This window comes from Vanacampus margaritifer, chromosome 13 (genome assembly GCF_051991255.1).
Source record: "Vanacampus margaritifer isolate UIUO_Vmar chromosome 13, RoL_Vmar_1.0, whole genome shotgun sequence".
NCBI classification, from domain to species: domain Eukaryota; kingdom Metazoa; phylum Chordata; class Actinopteri; order Syngnathiformes; family Syngnathidae; genus Vanacampus; species Vanacampus margaritifer.
The window spans coordinates 24,436,517-24,458,870 of record NC_135444.1 but is presented as its reverse complement, the minus strand read 5'-3'; the positions used below and the strand labels follow the sequence as shown (position 1 = coordinate 24,458,870).

Genomic DNA, 22,354 nt, shown 5'->3' with positions numbered 1-22,354 from the left:
GCACAAAATATATATATTTTTTAAAACTTGTTTGGAAATGTCCGCCTTCTAGAAAACAGGACATGTTCTTCTTTTCTTATTGCTTTGTTTGCATTCGTTTTTTCTTTGGGATTTGCAACATGAACATCCGAAAGACGATGGGCTTAATTAGTGACCCCCCCCCAACAATTTTTCCTAAACATTGATTATTAGTCATCGATTGATATCAATATCAGACTCGTGTCTGCTGGCTGAGTTCATCTTGAGCGAGCGTGCGTGCGTCTCGGCTGACCTCGGATCAGCTTTCAGCCCTGAAGGGCAGCCGGGCTCGCATTGGGCCCATCGCGTCCGCAGCCAAGTCCATTCTGGCCGCCGTCGTCGGCAGCGTCCGATGAGGCTCAAAAAATTAAAAAAAATTAAAAAAATTCATGCCGGCCACCTCCGGCCACACCTCCAGCTGGCCCCGCCCATCAGCTCCCAACAACCCCGTTGGAATGTTGAACATCACCTTTCTTGCCGCCATGATGCAACCTTCCTCCACGACAGCCTCGCACGTTGCAACAAAAGTCCGGAACCGGAAACCGAGCCCGACAATGTTGACGTTCTTCCAGGAACGCCGATCCGCGTCATCAATGCGGATGTGGAAACAAAAGTTGACCCGTCGGCAAGTCGTCATATTGTGTTTACATTCTTCACATCATAACGCAACTCCAGTTTTGAGTTACAATCATTTCTTTTGGCTGAAATGAGACAGAATCCACAATTTGATGAAGTGCTCAAAGAACACCGACTTACTCGTTTGAGTCCAGAAATCCCCAAAATCGGAATCAAACATTTCTTTGTCTCGTTTGGCGATGTCGGCATTTGGTTGAGTCCAATTGTCATGAAGGTGTCAATCTTTGTCTTCCTGTCAACGAACCCGATCAGAACTGCCGGCGGTCGTGCCCCCCTTTGCTCTCAATCACGTGGTCGTTGCTTGTTTCTTCCGCAGTGTGACCTTTGGCCGGCATCATCTGCGCTGGTTCTGGTGCTGGTGCTGGTTCTGGTTCTGGTGCTGGTTCTGGTGCTGGCCTGTTTGCAGCTCTCGCGATACCCGCTTGATCGTGATGGCCGCGACGATCATCGCGTCGTTGATTCCAAGATTCGGTTCCAAATCCTCCACTTTTGGTTCCAAGGTTTCTTCGGTCTTGCTCCTCAACTGCGGAATTTCCGGCTCAAGTGCTTCGATGCTTCTTTTCTTTTCCCACTATTTCAGTCATCATTTCGTTGAGTTTTACAAGAGAGGATTTTATCTCCTCAATCTTGTCAGCTCTTTTCCCGCTAGGAATATTGCAACAATGTAGTTTAAAAATAAAAAATCAACAATGTAGCGGTAGTTAAAAAGCGCAGTGCAGAATAGTTGCATTCTTCCTCGACAGATGCGTCCTTGATTCTTATTTATTTATTTTCCATACTATTCCAACAAATACAACAACGTGAAATGACCCTGATATTGTCACGACATTTTCTCCGGCCCTGATTTTTTTCCTTCTTCTCAAATGTCGTGTGAGACGCGGTGAGGTTTTGTTGGTTTGTTGTTTTTTACGTCTTTTGAAAGCAGCCCTCCGAGCTATCTGCGTCTCGATCAACTGGACACCACGCCCACCCAACGCCCCCCCAACGCCCCCCTTTCGCCTTTGCAGGAAGTGAACGGGAAACGAAAGTGATCTCGGGGCCGAACTGAAGTTTCGTCCGACCGCATGAGGTAAAAGGAAAAGCACACTTTTGGAAACTTTATGCCACAATTTTGGGATGTTTTCACGAAAGACGTCATCAATCCTTCCTCGGCTAAATGTTGTAAGGGTCTTTCGTTTGTTGGTTTGTTCGTACCTTGGACCGCACACGCGCACGCGCACGCGCACGTCCCAAACGCAAGTGGCCAGCATAGAAATCATTTTAGGACTCTTTGCTCGAGCGTTTGACAATTAGCTTATTATTCTAAATAACTGACGGCTTACAATCATACAGTCATTTGGCTGCCTTGTATCAACTTACAAAATAGTTTGCCTCCAGGATGCACTCCATGTTTTTCATTTGAATATTGTAATATTTTGGGCCACAGGCAAAAAAAATGACGTCTTAAGCAGAATAGTCTATGGACGTATATTTTCTCTCTCTCTATATATATATATATATAAAGCTGTATATTTTGACGTCATATAGTTGGGGAAAAAATGCGTTTTTTTGTGACTATATATATTTTTTAAGTCATATTTTCTATGACAAAACTATATTTTCTAGAAATACAGTATTTATGCTTTGAATAAGGCAAAACAACTTTGTTGCTATAGCACCTTCCCTACACAAGACAAACTCGATGTACTTCACAAAGTTCCCACAATTAGCAAAAGCGCAAGAAAGCTAAAAGCACAAACAGGACAGCTGCGGCCATCCGAGGCAAAGCGAAGAGAACAAAAGTAGCAAATGAATAAAAAGAACGTGCATTGATACCGTTTAAACACATTTACAAACAAAAGATTGAAACACTTTTAAAAGCAAACTCAATCACTTTTGGGAACAATTTTGGGAAACTTTATATTGCCATCATTTCATCTGGAAAAATAGCGACATGTTACTTTTTTTGTATATGCAGAGATGTAGAAATGCACACATTCATTAATTCATGTGTGTGCGTGTCTCATTGGCTGTATGTGAATCATTTGCTTGCAAGTTCGCAAATATACGTACGCGCGAGTGTGTGTGGATGGTCGTGATTTTGGTAAAAATCTGCAGGTTGGGGAAGAATGTGTCAAGTGTTATGATGTTCTGTTCTACTTGGGTTTGTGTTCTGCATTATGAAACAAAAAAAATATAAATATATTTGGGGGGGAGCCTCACGAAGCCTCACGAAGCCTCACGATGCCTCACGATGCCTCACGAAGCCTCACGAAGCCTCACGAAGCCTCACGAAGCCTCACGAAGCCTCACGATGCCTCACGATGCCTCACGAAGCCTCACGATGCCTCACGATGCCTCACGATGCCTCACGAAGCCTCACGATGCCTCACGAAGCCTCACGAAGCCTCACGATGCCTCACGATGCCTCACGATGCCTCACGAAGCCTCACGATGCCTCACGAAGCCTCGCGATGCCTCACGAAGTCTCACGATGCCTCACGAAGTCTCACGATGCCTCACGATGCCTCGCGAAGCCTCACGATGCCTCGCGATGCCTCACGAAGCCTCACGATGCCTCACGATGCCTCACGATGCCTCACGAAGCCTCACGATGCCTCACGATGCCTCACGAAGCCTCACAAAGCCTCACGAAGCCTCACGAAGCCTCACGATGCCTCACGATGCCTCACGATGCCTCACGATGCCTCACGATGCCTCGCGATGCCTCACGAAGCCTCGCGAAGCCTCGCGATGCCTCACGAAGCCTCACGATGCCTCACGAAGTCTCACGAAGTCTCACGATGCCTCACGATGCCTCACGATGCCTCACGATGCCTCACATTCACGTCCGTGTCATGTTGGGTGAAGCGCTTCCATAACAGTGAAGGATTATATTTAAGTTTTGTAATCTTTTGCATGTCCAAATAAATCAAAGATGATATTCCTGTGAAAAGGGTCCTTGCAAGGAGAATTTATTACAGAGATGGTCACACAATTGAATATCACCTCAGCAGTGTCATCCAAGAATGTGTGTCCCTCCCCCCAGGAGACACAGCCCTTTATTACAATCCGAGTTTGTACAAAAAGGCCTCTTCTCCTCGCATCAAATACGAAAAACAGATTACATTACACAGTATGCTATGTTGATCTTTCACATTTAGACAAAACAGGTTCTCAGTATGCCAGCTAGCACTTTCTTCCCAAAACAGAATCTCAATGTGTCAGCTTGCACTTTCTCAAGCAGGACAAGTGAAAGGGAATTTAGACGAAACAAGATAAGAGATAGGTTAAGGTCGAGTTATATTGAGTTTAACATTATTTCATCTGCTCTACACATCTATAACTAAATTCAAAATGGTAAAAATATAAAATAAAGAATTAAAAATGTTAACAATGTTAACAACAGCAAAGTGACTTTTGCAGACGCCAAGACGCTTCCACGATGAGCGTCACCGAACCGCCGGCCGACGTGCAGCGGTGGACATCGACGGACGTCGGCCTTTGGCTGACGACCGACTTACGTCTGGATCCGACGCTGGCGTCCGACTTGGCCAAGGAGGTGGAGAGCGGCCACTTCCTGTTGACCTTTGACAAGAAAAACATCTTGGAGTTGGGACTGAAGCACGGGCCCGCCGTCTTGATCAGCAGGTCCCTGGAGAAGCTGAAAAAAGGGCAAAGGGACGCGGCGGCGCCCCCCTGTGGCGGCGTGGAGACGTGGAGCGCCCAGGAGGTCTTCCAGTGGCTCCTCCCTCACGTCCCGAGCAACCCGCAGTACGCTGAGCGTCTCCTGCAGGAAGACGTCTCGGGACGGTCCCTGCTGTGCTTCGGCAAGAAGGACTTTGCGGAACTCGGCATCCGGACGGGCCCGGCCGTCCACATCCTGAAAAAAGTCAGCGAGCTCAAAGACAAAGCGCAGACCGCCGAGGCCGACGAAGCTCGCCACAAACAAGTTCCCGCCAGAAAAGACACCCGAAAACTTCCGACTGTCCCGGAGAAGCACAACAATCGACACGGACTGAAGACAAAACAAGTCAAGGTAACCTTCCTCTACTTTCTTCTTATTACTTTGTCCACAAAAAAAACAACAACCTTGTACTTTTTCTCCTCATCCCCAAACCAAAAGCTCAAGAAGCAAAGTCAAGTGTAATATTTGCAACAAAGTGCAATGGTTTCCCTTTTTTGACGTCTGGTTGATGCGGCTTTCTGGTCCCAACAGGAAAAAGCGCAGCCGGGGCTCCACATCAGCGGGACGGTCCAGAAAATCCTGGAGGAACTCGGGAAAGAAGACCTGAAGAAGTTTCAGTTTGCCTTGCGGGACAAGAGGAACGGCGGCGGCGAGTGCACGCCGTGGGGCAAGCTGGAGGGCCGCGACACGGTGGACACGGCCAAGATCCTCGTCGAGCACCACGCCGGCCAAGCGCTCCAAATCACCGGCGAGCTTCTGCGCCACATCAACCAGAACGACCTCGCCGGCAGGCTGGACCGGATCACGGGTGAGACGGCAAAGCACATTTTCAAAGTGAAAAATCGGGACGCCACAATTTTGCTGTCAATCAAATATACGAAAAAGTCTCCGCTAGTTCAAACGCTAGTCGGTCTTTGTCCACAGAGACTTAAGAGTTCCTGTTCATTCCCGGGACGGGACAAAACAATGGGGCTAACCGAAGCCGCCGGCTCAGTACGTGACCCACTCAAGTCGGGATGTCCGCAAAGCGAAACTGCAAATATTGGACATTGTCAAAGTTGAGCGCAGGCTGGAAGAGTCGCTTCCACTTTTGGCAGGCGTTGTCAAGTGGAGCCACTCGAGAATGGCGGCTTCGGCGTCGTCTCCGCTTCCAGCAGATCCGTCGTTGCCTCCAGTCGGCTCAAATTAGCAACACACTCAGATTCCCCAGAAGTTTTTTTTCCCACAAATATACAACTTTTGTGATTTTCACACCTAATCTCCCGTAATACACGAATAGTAAATACAAAAAATACAACTTTTGGAAATATGACTTTTTCAAACTCATTCTTCCAAATGTGTGTATAAAAAAAAATCTCTTGTCAGGACTTTTTCTATCGCTATATTTGAAAACATCATAAGTGTAGAATCTTTGAACAAAATGCGCTCCATTGAGCTGTTTTGCTTCAACTGGAGACGAGCAACATCGGCTAAAGTGATTTCCTCCCAAAAACCAAAGTGTTGCACAGGAACTGGTGCCGCACCTCAATGTTTTGGCGTGACAAACGGCTCGGTATTATCAACAAATGCGAGACCGCCCGCCAACTTTGTTGCGTGGCCGCCGTCGAGCCAAATGCGGAAAACGCCTCTTTCGGCTCGCGTGTGAGACGAGACGGCTCCGGAACGCACTCGAGACGGCTCCGGAACGCACTCGAGACGGCTCCGGAACGCACTCGAGACGGCTCCGGAACGCACTCGCGACGGCTCCGGAACGCATTCGAGACGGCTCCGGAACGCACTCGAGACGGCTCCGGAACGCACTCAACACGGAAGCGCTCGCCGGCCGCGCACTCCTCGTTGACAAGCATGACCAGCAAAGTGTCACATGGAACTTTTGTTCTGACTCGGCCGACGACAACGGCAAGCCAACCGACATGACGCTTTGTAACAAGAGCAAATGTTTTTGCGGAGAAGCAGAAGAAAAAGCAACAATCACTCCTGCGGTGGACTCGAGGTGCGTTCAATGAACAGGCACACCGTAGGAAATCCCAGGCATGCATAGAAAAAGCCCAGATGACTGACAGAGCGACGTGTTGCGACCCATTTTTGGACACTTCCCTTTCAAAATAAGTGGTGTGTGAATTATTTTGTTCCCAGTTTGATGACGCATTGAGAGCGTAACGGAGAAGAGCAGAGACGCGCACGCACGCGCACGCACGCGCACGCACGCGCACGCAACGTTCCATTGAGTCACGCGAGTGCCAATATTTCAAAGGGATGGCATCAAATGCAGCACTTGAAGAATATGACATGCAACGTGAAAGCACTTTGAGTATAAACATCAATAGATGCAGTATTGACATCCATTAACATGCAGACTTCCTCATATTTTGAAAGAATAAAAAAAGGAAAATCATTTTGCTGATGTTTTCCGGGTATTTTATGCAGGTAAAGAATCAAAGTCAAAATGTTGCTATCATGGCAACACTAGACCAAAGAAAGTTTTTCTTTTGGACGAAAGTTGAAATGTCCGTTGGCACCGTTCAGTTTTTAGAAATAAACAAGTGGACCGCTGTCAAGAAGAGTACCGAAATGTGAACCTTGTCGTCGTCGTCTCCAGGTGACGCAGGCCGGACGACGCGCTGCTCGGAGGAGGCGGAGCTAAAGCGAGAGCTGAACCAGGGGGAGAAACTGAAGAACCTGCTGGCATGGGGCGGGAACTCGCTGGACCGCGACCACCGTTTTGTCGTGGTGGTGAACAAGAGTCGTCCGGAACAAGTCCAGCATCTCCAGTTTCTCAGCAAGCTGCAACTCTTCTGCGTCTTAGACTTTGACCCAAACTCCAACGGCCCTCAGGGACTGTGCCGTGCCCACAAGGAGACCCGCGTGGCCAACCTGCACTCACCGACGCAGTACCAGGGCCACGTGGACTCTGTGGTCAGCAGCCTGAAACTCTACGATCAGACCAGCTGGGTCTTCTGCAACGGCAGACACGACATCCAGACGGATGCCGGAAAGGAACTGGACTACAAGACCTGGTTCAAGAAGTCTTGCAAGGACGTGGAGCAGCTGGTGGCGCTGATCTGCAGCTGTGAATTTGTCCGTTACGAAGGAGGCCGCATCATTTTCCTGCTGCTGTCGCCAGTGGACACGGACAAGAACCCCTTTTTTGAGACCTACCGCTCCTTCCTGAAGCACACCGAGGAGCAGAACATCGTCACCATCTGCGACTCGCTCGGCACGTACGCCAAGTGGAAGGAGCTGATCGTCGACAAGTTCGACTTTGACGTTGACCCGCTGTCCGTCTACGAGCTGACCTTGTCCCAGGTCAACGGAACGGTGGCGGCGCTGGAGCCGTTGGGCCGGTCGCATCAGAAGCTGCTGCCGTCGTCCAACTCCAGCGCCGTCATCCTCAAGCAAAAGGACGAAGACCTCATGACGGCCTTGGACATTTTGTCCCTCAATCAGTGTGAAAATGTTTACCAAGACCAACAGAGTCCCGAGTTCCTGGACTTCCGCAAGCGTCAGGAGGAGGAGTTCTACCGAGGGGGCAAAGTCAAGTGGTGGAACTTTTACTTCTGCGACCAAGACAGCAAGAAGACGTTTGTCAAGAGGGACAAGTACAACAACGTGATCACGATGATTCGCAGCCAACAGAAAGAGAAGCGCAACGCTTGCGTCCAACTGGACTTCTATCACCATCCGGGCTGCGGCGCCACCACCTTGGCCATGCACGTCATGTGGGATCTCCGCCGCGAGTTTCGATGCGCCGTGCTCAAGGACAACAAATTGCCCAAAGAGGAAATCGCTGACCAGATCATTCACCTGCTGAAGCTGGAGAGCGCAACGCAGTGTCCCGTCTTGCTGCTGGTGGACGACGTGAAGGAGCCGGACAATCTGTACGACCTGGTCAACTGCGTCCGTAAGGCGGTGGAGGACTCGGAGGGCGCCGCGGCCGCCGACGCGCCCGACTGCAGAGTGACGGTGCTCAACTGCGTGCGCTCGCACAGCCCAAAGAAGCAGTACAAGCATCAGAACTTCATGCGGTGCCAGTTCATCACCGCCTCGCTGACGCCGCAGGAGCAGTGCGAGTTTGAGAAGAAGCTGCAAGAACTCCAGGAGACTCACGACAAGCCGGAAAACTTCTACACCTTCATGATCATGAAGAGCAACTTTGACCGCAAGTACATCGACGACATGGCCCACAACACGCTGAACAGCTTCGACGCCGGCGGGGACGACGGCAAGCTCTTCTCCTTCCTGGCGCTTCTCAACAACTACGTGGCCGAGTCGGGAATGGCGCTGTCGCTGTGCGAAGACTTCTTTGGGGTGAAAATGGCGCGTGACGCGGTGGACTGCGTGCTGGACAGGATGAAGCTCTACTCCAACGTCCTCATCGTGGACACGGTGGAAGAGTGCGGAGGTTACAAACGGCTGCGCATCCTCCACCATACCATCGCGGCCGCCTGCCTGAAGGTCTTGGAGAGGAGGTACTCCTTGAAGGTCAGCGACATCACCCTGCAGATGCTCCACTACGATCTGTTCTTCAGGGACGGCGTGGTCAAGGACAGACTCGTGCTCTCCATCGAGCGCATGTTGATCCGAAGGCAGCGCAAAAAGGACGGCGACGAGCGTGAGCTCTTCTCGCCCCTCATAGACAAGATCCACCAGCAGGAGGGAGGCCAAACGGTGCGGGACATCTTTGTCAAAGCCTCGTCCAGGTTTCCCAGCAGAGCCTCCATCCCTCAGGCTCTGGCGCGCTACCTGTACATCAACGAGCGGGACTTTACCGAGGCGCTCAAGTGGGCCGAGAAGGCCAAGGACATCGCGCGCAACCCGTACACCATCGACACCATTGCTCAAATCTACAAAAGTTACTTGAGGTCCAACATGGACAAGGAGAAACACGAACCGTCGCCCAATCCGGACAACCTGGGCACCAACATCCACTTGGCCATGAACGGGATCCGAGCGTTCCAGCAGGCCCAAGAGCACTCGGACAGCAAAGACAACTCGCAAACGGAGAAACCGGACGATGAGTCGGCCGACTCCCCGCGGAAGGGTTACAACATTTACGGCCACGTGGGAGAGCTGGAGATGTCTTTCATCGTCTTTGAGGTCTTGGCTCAGCTTCCGTTCTTCCACGAACGCGAGCCCATTAAGAAAATGTACTTCCGGCGCTACCTGGCTGGCTCCATTCCCATCGACAGCGTCCACAAAGATAACAATGAGGTCAACGGCAAATACGTCGAAATCCTCAAGGAGCACGAGTCCTTCCTGCTCCGCCTGAAGACCGAAGTCGAGGACAAGTTTTACCTCCTCAACTGGTACTTCACCTACACCAAAGGCGACTTTGAGTTTGACTCGGTCAACCACAGAACCATGCGCGAGCACTTTAAGAAGTACGTGGATGTCTTCTACCCAACACTTGAGGAGCTGCGCAAAGTCAAAGAAGACAACCCCAAACTGAAACCAAACTTGATCCTAGAGGAACATTGGGTGTTTCTGGTGAGGCACCAAGCGGACACCTTCTCCGGAGTTCTTCAGCACCTGGACCGGTCGGTGGAGGAGATGGAGACCATTGTGGCGTCTTACGCCTTCTTGCAACAGACGGTCAAGCACAAGTACAACATCCGAAGGAAGATCAATTACATTTTAGCAAACGTGGTCCTTTACCTTCACCGTCCAGAGTCCAAGCTGGTGAAGAGCTACAAGCAGCTATGCGAGCTTCTCCACGAGGCTTTGCAGGCCGTGGGCCTCAACTACGCCTTCCCGGACCCGTACTACCTGGCCCTCCTCTTCTTCTGGCCCAGGCCGTCCGAGGAAGACTCTGAGATCCGAACCTACCTCAACGCCATTCGTTCCTCGTCCCGCAAGCATCTGTCCAAGTTGTTCTACAAGAGAAGCACCGTCGCGCACCTCTACTTGGGAAGGGAGAGCGGACTCAAGAGGCTGGTGTCCAAACCCAGCCTGGATCAGAACTTCCTGAGCAAGATGCCGCGCGACAAGCTGGCGCAGCTGTGGCGGAACGGCGACATCTTCAAGGAGAAGGACATCAGCAGCCGCCTGCTGCCGGTCCACGGCACCGTCAAGCAAGGGAACGTCTTCGCCAACTACGGCAGGCTGGAGATTCCCGTGCATCCGGCTCGCCGCAGGGACATTCGGAGCGGCTGCAGCACCGAGAAGGTTTCCTTCTACCTGGGATTTGCCATCGACGGGCCGCTAGCGTACTACATTCAGTACGAAAACTGAAAGCGTTCCGGCGCATTCACAAACAGAATCTCGCACAGGCAATATCGTAGGACAGCCCTACGGAAAACCTGATCCGTGATACTCCGCTTTCAAGTCCGTTGTGCTAGTACAGGGGTGGACACACTGGGTCCTGGAGGGCCGGAGTCCTGCAGCCTTGGCATGTTACGTACGCTCTGCCTGATGACCGTTGGTCTGAATCAGCTGCGTTGGAGCAGAGAAACATCCAAAACCTGCAGGACTCCGGCCCTCCAGGACCCAGTTTGCCCACCACTGTGCCAGTTTGTCCTTTGTCCACTCTTCTGCTAGGATGAGCCTTTTGAAGACAGTCGTGATAGTGCAAGAACCGATCCTCCTCCTTGTCCCTTTGGATGAGCTCCCGCTTGAAAAGGGACACGTGACGTAAAAAGGACTTTTGAAGTTAAGATTTAGTTCCACCCATAATTAACACAATCAATTCAGCTTTGTATGCACATATATCAAATATTAAACTCATATATATACATACACAATACACAATTCAGTCCTCTTAAGCAAGACACAACCCACAAAGAAATAAGAAATCAGGCGTCCGTCCGTCCGTCCGTCCGTCCGTTCGTCTTGATCCGGTGAATGACGATACCGATGACACCGACGGACGAAAACCCTCGTCTGCCGTTGCCTAGTCCGCCATTTTTTTTCGCATTTCGTCAACAAAATGGAGGTCTGACGGTGAATCGGGCCCCCGCGACCTCGGGCCCCCGCGACCTCGGGCCCCCGCGACCTCGGGCCCCCGCGACCTCGGGCCGGCGGCGTGAGAGCGCTTGATGATGGATGGATGAGCGAGGAGTGGTCGCTTGTTGCGGACTTGATCCCGTGAAAGAAGACAGTTGGGCGTCGGCCGTCGTGAAAGGAGACGCCGTCACTTGACACCGATTGAAGAGAACTTGTTGTCTTGCGGAACGCAGCTGTCGCCGTCACGCGCCTTCACAACCAGCTCAACGTCTTCTGGATCTTCATTTTTCGTTTGGCCTTCCTCATTCCTTCCCATTTGACGAGCGTTGTGGGCATCCATTGGCTGGAAAGTCCGTAGGCCACCTGCTGCTGGTCTGGCTTTCCTGGTTTGTCTCTTCAGGTTGCGTTCCGCATCAAGCCCGCTCCTCTTCCTCTTCCTCTTCCTCTTCCTCTTCCTCTTCCTCTTCCTCTTCCTCTTCTTTCTCCGTCTCGCTCCTCATCCTCTTTCTGACATTGCGCCTGCTTTTGGTTTGGCGGCAGGAAAGAAACTGAAAGAGGATTGATCCGTTTCAGTAAATACACATTTGGAATTTGAAATGTAAAAGAAAAACAAGTCGGCTCAATGTTCATTTCATCGCATTTCTGATATTTTGAAGTGACGAAGAATCGCAAGGTGTCCTCCACACGTAGTGGGCCCGTGTCACAGTGAACCAGTTTTTTCTTTATCCAGACTGAAGTGGATTACGTAAAACAAGAATGGAATGGACTGGACTCCCCGATTGTCACCGTTGGACGCGACTGGACTCCGGCGACCAATCGCATCACTGAAATCAACGGCAACTTTTTATGAACGTCCGACTGAGCTCGGTTAGCGCAGATTAGCTTTCAGTGCTCCGTCTTTGTTTCCTTTCCTTTTGTTTGACTGGCGCCGATCCAGCCAAGCTCAAAGGCTCCTCGGAATGAGCCGGGGCGGCACGCCCTTCGCACAAACGGGTTTGATCTGGTCCAAACTCAAGTTGGGACAAGACTTTTGTCTGCACTCATGCGCGCCATTCTTGGTGTCTACGGGAGGATTATGTGTGTTGTGTTCACACTTGACAATCCGGCAAAATGTGCTAACTCAGCGCTCGTCACGCTAACGTGAAGCGACACCACTCGCATTCTTCTTCTGCACGGCGGCGCACGCACATACGCGCGTGCGCACGCGTAAACGCCAGAGTTGCGTAACCAGCAAAACAACTTGACGGGCTACGTTTGCCTATTGGTGTGTGAATTTGGGCGTTTTTTCCATTCGCTTGCAAGCTAACAATAAGCTAGCAGCACTAGACTGGGTCCTGGAGGGCCGGAGTCCTGCAACTTTGGGATGTTTCCCTTCTCCAACACAGCTGATTCATGTGATCAGCTCATCAGCATAAGCTTGGTAAGCATCCTGGTGATTGGAATCATCCCAAAACTGCAGGACGCCGGCCCTTGAGGGCCCAGTTTGCCCACCACTGGGTTCAACTAATGATGGACTAGACCAGATTATGCAAAACTCCACGAATCAGATGGCTTGATGTCATTGAAATGGGAAAAAATGAAGTCTGCCAGACGAGATGACACTGCCTTTGCTAGGCTAGGCTAGGCTAGGCTAAATGGAACTGTATACAGTGCACCCCCACTATTTACCGTAAATAGTTCAAGCATGCTAACTGTGCTACTAAGCTAACCTGAGTCGGCGTCCTTTTGAGTCCCAGCAAATTTTCAAGTTCATTTCTATGGCTTTTAATCGCACAAGAGATTGTGCCTCATTGTTTTGCCGCACTTTTACACAGGTGCCGTCCCGGGGTGCCATTTTAAGACAATTGTTTCCGGTATGTCAATCACACAGTTGTCATACACTAAACCAATTTAAAAGGAATTGAACTGTAATATTCCTTTTTTTTTTGCACTCCTATTCTCAGACACGATGCAAGCTGATCTTTTTTTTTTTGCCGTTTCCAATGGGCCGATCGCAACCCGGCTAAAAAGGTTGACTCGTGTCAAGCAAGAGCGCATTTGGCACCGGCCAAAGCAATAACGAAGATTTTCAGCAAATTTGTCCCCGTTTTTCATTTTGTGTGTTTTAAATGCATGCGATTCTTCAAATGCTCGTCTGAACTGATCATGCTAAGAATGCAAGCAGTTCGAGCTTGTCAAGAAGGGGGAGGAGCTTCCGTTTTTTTTTTTTTTCCAGGTCGCCAGCTCGCGCCCTGTTGATTTTTCCTGAGGGCGAACGAACCAATGGCGTGGCGGGACTTGCTTTCCTTTGCTTTTGTTTAGCTGCCTTTTTTTCTCTCTCTTTCTTTTGTCCTCCACTTGGCGCGGCGCCCGTGCGGAGGGCGGGCGTGGCGGAGGCCCGGCCTCGCCCTCGACACCCTGGCGGTCGTCCGCCCCGTATAAAATTGCCGCTCTTCGAGGAAGTGAAGCAGACGGGAAGAAGTCAGGAAGAAGGGAAAACTTTAAACTTTCACGTCGTCTTTACTCGTCAGCAGCAACAGCAGCAGGTAACGTCTGCACGCTAACACATCTGGAGGAATATTCCTCCTCATCATCATCATCATCATCATCATCATTATTATTATTCCGATGACATTTGGAAGCATTGTTGATCTTTGAAAAAGAAGAAATCAATGAGAATCGGCACATATGTAAGAAACAATGATAAACATTTTATAAGAAATAGTTAAGCAATGAGTCAGATGGGTTGGGCGCCAGCTCCGCCCTGTTGTGTCATGTGACCAAAGATCACCAACCTGCTCTGGTAACCGCACGCACGCACGCACGCACGCACGCATCGTCGCTGTTGGGCACGCTCAGATCAACATGACCCAAAAATGCTCTTCGTGGCCACCTGAAAACGTTCAATGAGTCATCCAAGAGCATTTCTGGGCACTTTTAGTGGCAGATCACAATTTGCACCGGCGCCGAACCTGCGACCACGCAAAAAGCTCTGCTTCTTCACAAAAGCAAACATGGCCGTGTAAGGTCATCTTGATGATGCAATCCATGAGCAGACGTCCCATCGGGTCTCAAGCGGATTTTCAACCCGAGACGAACCTTCATGGTTGACGAGCTCAGGATGAGCGAGTACTGATGCCAGGTATCGGTATCGGGACGACACCCGACCTTATTTCAAGGTATCGGTACTCGCACGTAAAAGGGCTGGGTTTCAAATAATCGAATAATCAATATCGAATCGATTTTCCTTTTCGAGCTGGATTTCGATTCATAAAAGCATGAATCCATTATTTCAATGTCTCTTTTTCCCATAAAATCATAAGAAAATTCTTTGTATCTGACTTTTTTCTTGAAGTTTACTGTTTGTATAAGTATTTTCCTACATTTATCAAAGACCCGACAGATTGCACTTTAAGATAATAATAATAATCCAGAGAATATTTACTGAATATATATATATATATGTGTGTGTGTGATGTGCAATCAAAGTAAAACGGCCTTGCCGAGTAAACAATTTGAGTGTCGAGTATTTGTTCCATTTGTTTTTTGTGTTTGTCTGAAGTGACGATGCCGACCCACAAAGCTTTTGAGTCTGCCGGCAAGCGTGCCGGTCTTCAGATTTGGCGCGTGGAGAAGATGGACTTGGCGGAGGTCCCCAAAGATCTGCACGGAAACTTCTACATTGGAGACTCCTACATCGTCCTGCACACGAGCCCGTCGCCGTCTTACAACGTGCACACCTGGATCGGTACGTGCCACGCGCACGCGCGCCAACTTTCACACTTCAGCAGTTTGGCAACAGCAGCTTGAAGCAAACACACCCGAGAGGTTTTTTTTTGGGCACTAATAATTGCTGCTCGTTGCCAAGTTTGTTACCGCCATCTTGTGGCTGTAACACAAATGACATGGCAAAAAAATGTGCTCGTATTTCAAAATTCACAAGTTGTTTGGCTTGTGAATTATTTGCTGTGCAAAATGGACAACTCGTCCACCATCCAATTAATCAACAACTCATTTTCTCATCAAGGAATCGTTTAGGGCTCTCAAATGCCGTTAATGAAGAAAAGTAAGCGTTGAAATGAGGACATTGGACGCCCGCTTGTCGCCTTTCAAGCAACCGATGATGTCATGACGTACACGTCAGTGTTTCCCACAGATGTGAAATCTACGTGGGCGGGCGTTTGCTCTTTTGGTCTCAGTCGTGTTAGCGGGTCTCCTCGAACCTCACCATCCACAAGTGAGCGACGGCAAACTCACTTTACATGCGCTATAGCCGGTCGCGTCAGTTTATTTTTTTATTTTTTATATATACATATTTTTGTTCGATTTTCTTGAAAACTTTTTATTATTATTATTATTATGGTGTCAGAAACACCGGCGGAGACCCCTGAAATTTCAACTTGCACGCAAAACGACTCCGCGACACATTTTTGGATCCGGGCCATCGGTTGACAAGTGAACAGGCGCCGTCCGTCCGTCCGTCCGTCCGTCCATCCGTCAGTCCGTCCGTCCGTCCATGTCAACATGCGTCCGTCGGTCTGGGCAGGCTCGCAGACGTCGCTGGACGAGAAAGCAGCGGCGAGCATTTTGATGATGCAGCTGGACGACTCGCTGGGCGGCGCCGCCAAGCAGTTCACGGAGCATCAGGGCGAGGAGTCGCTCAGCTTCAACGGATACTTCAAACACGGACTCACATACAAGGCGAGTGGCCCCAACCCCGCCCCCGCACGCGCACGCGCACGTCACCTGTCGCCGGGCTTGTCGCTTGTTGTGTTGACGTCCGTCGTGTCTCGGCGCGCTTGACGTTTCAGAAAGGGGGCGTGGCCTCCGGCTTCCGTCAGGTGGTGACCAACGACACCGATGTCCAGCGTCTGCTGCACGTGAAAGGTCACCGGCAGGTGCGTGCCACCGAGGTGGATCTGAAGTGGGGCAGCTTCAACAAGGGCGACTCCTTCATCATCGACCTGGGCAAGGTGAGAGGACGCCAGCGCGTCCGTCTCGCCGCTTTCTTTCTGACGGGCGGCTTTGCTGTTGGACGGACAGAACATCTACGCCTGGACGGGCAGCGATGGCAACCGCTACGAGCGTCTGAAGGCCACGCAGCTGGCCTTGGACATCCGAGACAACGAGCGGCGAGGACGCGCCGAGTTGTGCCTCGTCGACGAGGGAGACGAACCCGAGGAGGTCATCAAGGTGAAACCACATCAAACTCATTACAACAAATGACCAAGAACTCTTAAGACGCTGTGAAAAGACAAGTCCAAGTTTCCAAGATGCGGTACTTGTTGGTGGGAAAGCAGCTCATTTGATCTTAGTCGAGCGTCCGACTCTGTTGTTGTCTAGGCTTTACAAATCTACCCGAACGTGTTGTACACTATTCTGTCCTGTCCTATTCTGTCCTGTCCTCCGGGCTCCCCTGTTGACTTGTGTTGGATGGTGTCAGGTCTTGGGCCCCAAGCCCGATCTGCCTGCAGGAAGTCCAGACGTGCCTGTGACGCAAAGCAGCCGAAGTCCAGCATCCCTCCACAAGGTACGCGCAAGGCGGCGCGGCCAACGTGCTAAAGGACGCTACGGCAACAGACGCCGGCTAACGTTTGGCCGCCCGCGCAGGTGTCGGACGCTTCCGGCGCCATGTCGGTGACGATGGTGGCCTCCAAGAACCCCTTCAAGCAGGACATGCTCTCCAGCAAAGAGTGCTACATCCTGGACAACGGCCAAGACCACAAGATCTTCTTCTGGAAAGGTAGCTAGCTAGATCGCTAGCCTAGCGCTCAGGTGATCATGTTTGGCTACACAGAAAGCGCGACGGCTCACGTAGCTTTTTCATGTCCTTCCGCCGAGCAAACTGCGGACATTTGCTTCTTGTAAGTCTTTCCAAATAAAAAGGACATTTCTGTCTTTGGACCACTCCAAATCTGAAAGACGTCCTCTAAATGTCCATTGGCCCATCTCAAGCAACTTCATGTTTTCACGCGCTTCTTTTGTTGGAATGAAAGGAACACTTTGATTGGCTGCCGGTTTGTCAGTTAGTTCATGAGTTTTTTTCATTCATCATTTTGTTGGTCCATGAATGAGTTTGCTTGCAAATGAGTTGCTTGCAAATTCAGCAGTTCCTGCGCTACTTTCTTAGATTGATACTTTTTGAGTTACTTCCTTAGTTGACACGTTTAGTTTTTGGTTAGTTCTCCAATTCATTGTTTGTGAGTTAGTTTAATTGCAACTTTGTTCGGTTGCGACTTTGCCATTTAGTTTGCAAATCTAAAATTAAAAATTTGTTCTTTTGTGACTTTGTCAGAGACTTTGCCCATTTGCAAGTTATTTCTTGACTTGCGTGTTATTATTAGTGACTTTGCTAGTTTGTGAGTTAGTTTGCGGAGTTATCTGGCTCGTGTGCTAGTTTACAAATGGATTGGTTGACAAGGTATTAGTTAGCGAGGTAACATATTGACTATGTCGTTGCTGTGACTTTTATTAGCTGACTGCTAACAAGCTAGCACAGGAGCTCATGTTAGCGACTTGTGCGCAGGTCGTGAGTCCAACATGAAAGAGCGCAAAGCGGCGCCGACCAGCACCGGCAAGTTCATCAAAGAAAAGAACTACTCGGACAAGTGTCAGGTAAGGAGTCGGCCGTGCAACTTTTGCCCGCAGAAGCGCAAGCTCATCATCTCCCGGTTGTGATTTGCGACTTGCGACAGGTCCAGATCCTGCCGCAAGGGAGCGAGACCACCCTCTTCAAGGACTTCTTTGAGAACTGGCTGGACAAGGACGAGAGCACGGGTCCGAGTCAGGCCTACACGGTGGGCAGCATCGCCGTGGTCAAGCCCATCCCCTTTGACGCCTCCAGTCTCCATGGCAACAACCTGATGGCCGCGCAGCACGGGATGGTGGACGACGGCTCGGGGAAAGTGCAGGTACTTCCTGTTCCCTTCCTCGCTGACTTCCTGTCGCCAACCGCTACTTCCTGTCCTTCAGGTGTGGCGCGTGGAGGGCGGCGGCCGCGTTCTGGTGGACGCGTCCGCCCACGGCCAGTTCTTCGGCGGCGACTGCTACCTGCTGCTCTACTCGTACAACAGCGGCGGCAGAGACAAGCACATCATCTACATATGGTCACTTAGCACGTTAGCATGTTAGCATGGAGGCTCCAACTTTGACCTTGCTTGAACTTTGCCCCCTTCAGGCAAGGAATCAGGTGTACCAGAGACGAGCTGGGAGCCTCCGCCATCTTGGCCATCAACCTGGACGACTCCATGGGAGGCAAGGCTACGCAAGTAAGGCTTCTTCCGTCGGGAACATTGCATTTAATCGAAGCTAATAGGCTACGTTGTTGACATGAGCTAGCAAGGACAGTGTTATGCTAAGCTAGCTGCGTGCTAACAGCGGTTGTTGTTGTTGCTGTGGGCGTGCAGGTGCGCGTGACTCAGGGCCAAGAACCTCCTCACCTGCTGAGCCTGTTTGGCGGCAAGCCCCTGGTGGTGCACCTGGGCGGGACGTCCCGCAAGGGCGGCGACAGCAAGCCCGGCGCCACACGCCTCTTCCACATCCGACAGAGCTCCACCATGGCCACGCGTGCCGTCGAGGTGGGCGGGACCACTCGTCTGAATAGGCCCATAGGCCAAGGTTTTTGAAGCGGCGAGGCCGCCATATTGCTCCTCCTCCCAAACGTTTCTCGCCATACCATCCTATACATTTACAGTATAGAAATTGGAGAACATTTGAGACAGTACTTAGTCAAAAACAGCATGATTTATGATGACTTCAATTTGTTTAACATAAACAAGAGGACATTTGACAACTTGCCTTAAATATATAAATGATATGCTTAATGGTGTTCACAGGAGGAAACGTGTGTATCGTTTTAATGAAATCATTAGAAGTGTAATTCAACAAAAGATGCTTGTGCCAAATTTAATATTGGGGTCGAAGAAATGAATGTCTTCAAAGCAGCACATTCCGTCCACTTGTTCATTTTGTATTTTTTTGGACTTGTTAAAAAATAGGGACCACCTCGTCACAACCCCCCCACCTTGCCCCCCGGGGCGGCCCGATACTAACCGCCTACGAGCTGCATATGTCTCATCTGTGCGCATTCCGTATCGTTTATACAGTAGTCTGCTGGCGAGATGGGAGGAGCAAGATGGCCGCCCTGTGGCTTCAACGGCTTGCACGGGCGCGTACGTGCTAGCGGCTAGCCAGTCATATATTGCCATCGGTGGTGGGAAGCCCCAATTTATTGGTCTTGTCGTGACCTCCTGACCTCAAAGTGGCGCAATTGACCGCCACTGACTTGCTCTCTCAGCCGGAAGACTTTCTCAGTCTTGATCTGTGGCTGTCTTTGCTCCGTGTGACTCGCAGGTGGCGCCGGACGCGTCCTCTCTCAACTCCAACGACGCCTTTGTGCTGAAGTGGCCCAAGGGGACGTTCGTGTGGAAAGGTCGCGGGACCACGCCGGAGGAGCTGGCGGCCGCCAAACACCTGATCGGCATCCTGGGCGGCGGCACTCCCACCGAGGTGGCCGAGACCAAAGAGCCCGGTCAGCAAAACGCAAACATTCAGCGTGAGAGGTCCTCACGGGGGACGTTCGGGATGACCTCTCACACGTGAAACCAAACGCTCTCATTCGCATTACCGAAACCTTCTCATGCTTGCAAACCCGTTTGTTCGCACACACGTCACTTTTAAACCACTACAAATGTTTGGGTTCCACTCACATATACCACCAAAATGCTCTCTCACACTTACCTACTTACACGCACTCTCATACACATTTTTTATTTTTTTATTTTCGTTTTTTTAATCACATACCACCGTAATTGTGTAATGGTAACGTTTTTCATACGTACTTCCACAGCACATACAACACATACACTTTTTTTTTGCTCACATTCACTGCTAAATCACTCTCACACAAACAACTGATTTTTTTTTTTCAAACACTACAGAAACTCTCGCAACAGTTTTTTTTTTTTTTTTAATCATACACCACTGAAAGGCTTTTGCCTACAAATAAAACACAGAGAGAGAAGTGAAACACTCTCACACATAAATGAATAACAACGCATAAACACTTGAACACAACCATCCTCTTCTCTCACGGACATTATGGAGAAAAATGAGGCACCTTTAATTCAGGACGAGCTCTCACACATTGTTCACGAGCACAATGAAATGCTCTCATACGCCACCCGCGTTTCAATGTCAATAACCACCTGCTGTGTGTGTGCTGGCCGACGTCCCCAGAGAGCTTCTGGAAGGTTCTGGGCGGCCGCAAGGACTACCAAACCTCGCTGGTGCTGCAGAAAGCCAAAGTCTGGCAACCCAGACTCTTCGCGTGCTCCAACGCCAGCGGACGCATCCACGTGAGCACAAATCTCCTCTTCTTGAATGTCAAGCGCCGCTTTGTGTGTGTGTGGTGTGTGTGTGAGAGCTGAACTTTTCTAAAGCATGGAAGCGGACACACCTGGAACAAAAGTCCAATATTTTGTTCCGACGTGCATCTTCCGACACGATAAGTTCACATGAAAAGGTCAAGCCGTTTTCAAGGTGATGGAGGACCAACATAAGGTTAACGACGGATGCGACTCGTCCGTCCGTGTCCGATTTGGCACACTTGATTCCATCGTGCGACTTTCGCCTTCCTTATCGACGGCGCTCTTGGCGCTCTTGGCAGTTGAATCCGTCAAGTGACACGACACGGCGGGCTCGGCAAAAGTCAAACGTGCGCAACTTTGGAGCCTTTTCCTGCCAGATGGGAAAGGAGAGCTCATCGGTCCAATAGGGTCGCTTGCTCTTATACTTTCTTAGCCACGCCCCCGTGCGACATGTGACAATGTGTGACTCAAGGACGGCCGAGGTAAGCAAGATGGAGGTCCGATGGAAACGAGGGCAGGCCTCGCTCAAGTGGCCAAAGAGGCCCCGTGGAACATCTGGCTGATGGATGCAACATCTGGCTGATCAGCCGTGCTTTTCAAATAGTCCACATTTTCAAAGGCATTTTTTCCTGTTCAGGATCACATGATCCAGGCGGGCCCGGCCCATCTTCCAGAAGCTTCTCCCGTCCCGTCTCGTCCCGTCTCGTCCCGTCTCGTCCCGTCTCGTCTCGTCTCGTCTTTTGGGCTTTGATTGCGTACTTTTTAGTGTGTGCGTGTTTGTGCGTAGGTGGAGGAGGTCCCCGGAGATTTGGACCAGCTGGACCTGGAGACGGACGATGTCATGATTCTGGACACTCACTACCAGGTAAACCGTCTTGGCTTCCTGTTTGTGTTTTGCCCACTTTTGTTTTCCATCAAACATTTGACACGAGCAAAAATGGTATTGATGTTGCTTGTCTCCACATTTGTTGGTTGCAGCTGTTTATTTGGGTGGGGAAGGACGCCAACGAGACTGAGAAAAAGGGAGCGGAGCGCATCGGTAAGCCCATCGGGACCCGTTTCCACACACAACAACAACAACAGCAGCAGCAGCTCTCATGATTTGATTGGATTGGATGCGATTATTTGCTGGACCTTTCAGCTGAGGATTACTTGAAGTCGGACCCATCCGGCCGCCACGGGACTGCCATCACCGTCATCCCACAGGGCGAGGAGCCGCCCTCCTTCACCGGATGGTTCATGGCCTGGGACCCCGCCTTGTGGGAGAAAGACCCCCTTGCCGTCATCGGCGCGCGTTAGGCCACAGATTTGCCGGCTTGTGTCGCTTTGCCGGCAGTTTCGTCACTCCTAGTCCAGTGGGCGGAGTCATCTTGGTGCTGGTTCCTGTAGTTTAAGTCTTTGCTGTTGTGCACATTAAGAGAGCGAAAAAAAGAACTTATTTGAATCATTTCATGTATCTTTCATTCATTGACCAATTAATCAGAGCTTCCTTTTGCCAAATATTGACCTGAAGAAAAAAAGTTTTTGGTCAAGAGATCAGCATATTTGATATTTGTCTCAAAACTTGGGTGGCATTTTGGGAGCAGATGTTGTGAACAATGTTGACTTCCTGCCTTTGCAGTCACATGACTTGTCACATGACTTTATTTTGCGTGGAATCTTTCTTTATTTGCTTTTTGCCAGCTTGCAAGCAAATTTAGACGGGAAACATTTGATTCTTTTCAATAAACATCCCAACAAAGTC

General features: G+C 50.3%; 2 protein-coding genes across 2 annotated transcripts; both read left to right on the top strand.

The window, feature by feature from the left end:
• Positions 1-399: 399 nt before the first annotated feature.
• Positions 400-11,061, top strand: LOC144062361 (sterile alpha motif domain-containing protein 9-like). The gene is made up of 4 exons (XM_077583682.1): positions 400-1,723; positions 4,060-4,672; positions 4,853-5,129; positions 6,921-11,061. The coding sequence occupies exons 1-4, from the start codon at positions 1,719-1,721 to the stop codon at positions 10,550-10,552; spliced, it is 4,527 nt and encodes a 1,508-aa protein (XP_077439808.1). The 5' UTR covers positions 400-1,718; the 3' UTR covers positions 10,553-11,061.
• Positions 11,062-11,204: 143 nt separating this feature from the next.
• Positions 11,205-22,352, top strand: scinla (scinderin like a). Its single transcript, XM_077583686.1, has 17 exons — positions 11,205-13,788; positions 14,805-14,990; positions 15,789-15,943; positions 16,054-16,215; positions 16,286-16,435; positions 16,686-16,772; positions 16,853-16,985; positions 17,769-17,857; positions 17,938-18,153; positions 18,215-18,348; positions 18,420-18,510; positions 18,649-18,819; positions 19,595-19,772; positions 20,480-20,598; positions 21,398-21,475; positions 21,589-21,649; positions 21,752-22,352. Exons 2-17 carry the CDS (start codon positions 14,810-14,812, stop codon positions 21,907-21,909), a joined length of 2,163 nt encoding a protein of 720 aa, XP_077439812.1. The 5' UTR covers positions 11,205-13,788; positions 14,805-14,809; the 3' UTR covers positions 21,910-22,352.
• Positions 22,353-22,354: the final 2 nt, after the last annotated feature.

What these genes read in the sequence shown, in the direction of transcription:
- LOC144062361 (XM_077583682.1), top strand. An exon ending in TGAAGACAAAACAAGTCAAG is followed by an intron (nt 4,673 to 4,852) that starts GTAACCTTCCTC and finishes TGGTCCCAACAG; the next exon opens with GAAAAAGCGCAGCCGGGGCT. An exon ending in CAGGCTGGACCGGATCACGG is followed by an intron (nt 5,130 to 6,920) that starts GTGAGACGGCAA and finishes CGTCGTCTCCAG; the next exon opens with GTGACGCAGGCCGGACGACG.
- scinla (XM_077583686.1), top strand. Translation starts at nt 14,810, where the DNA reads ATGCCGACCCACAAAGCTTTTGAGTCTGCCGGCAAGCGTGCCGGTCTT. An exon ending in TCATCATCGACCTGGGCAAG is followed by an intron (nt 16,216 to 16,285) that starts GTGAGAGGACGC and finishes TTGGACGGACAG; the next exon opens with AACATCTACGCCTGGACGGG. An exon ending in ACTACTCGGACAAGTGTCAG is followed by an intron (nt 17,858 to 17,937) that starts GTAAGGAGTCGG and finishes GACTTGCGACAG; the next exon opens with GTCCAGATCCTGCCGCAAGG.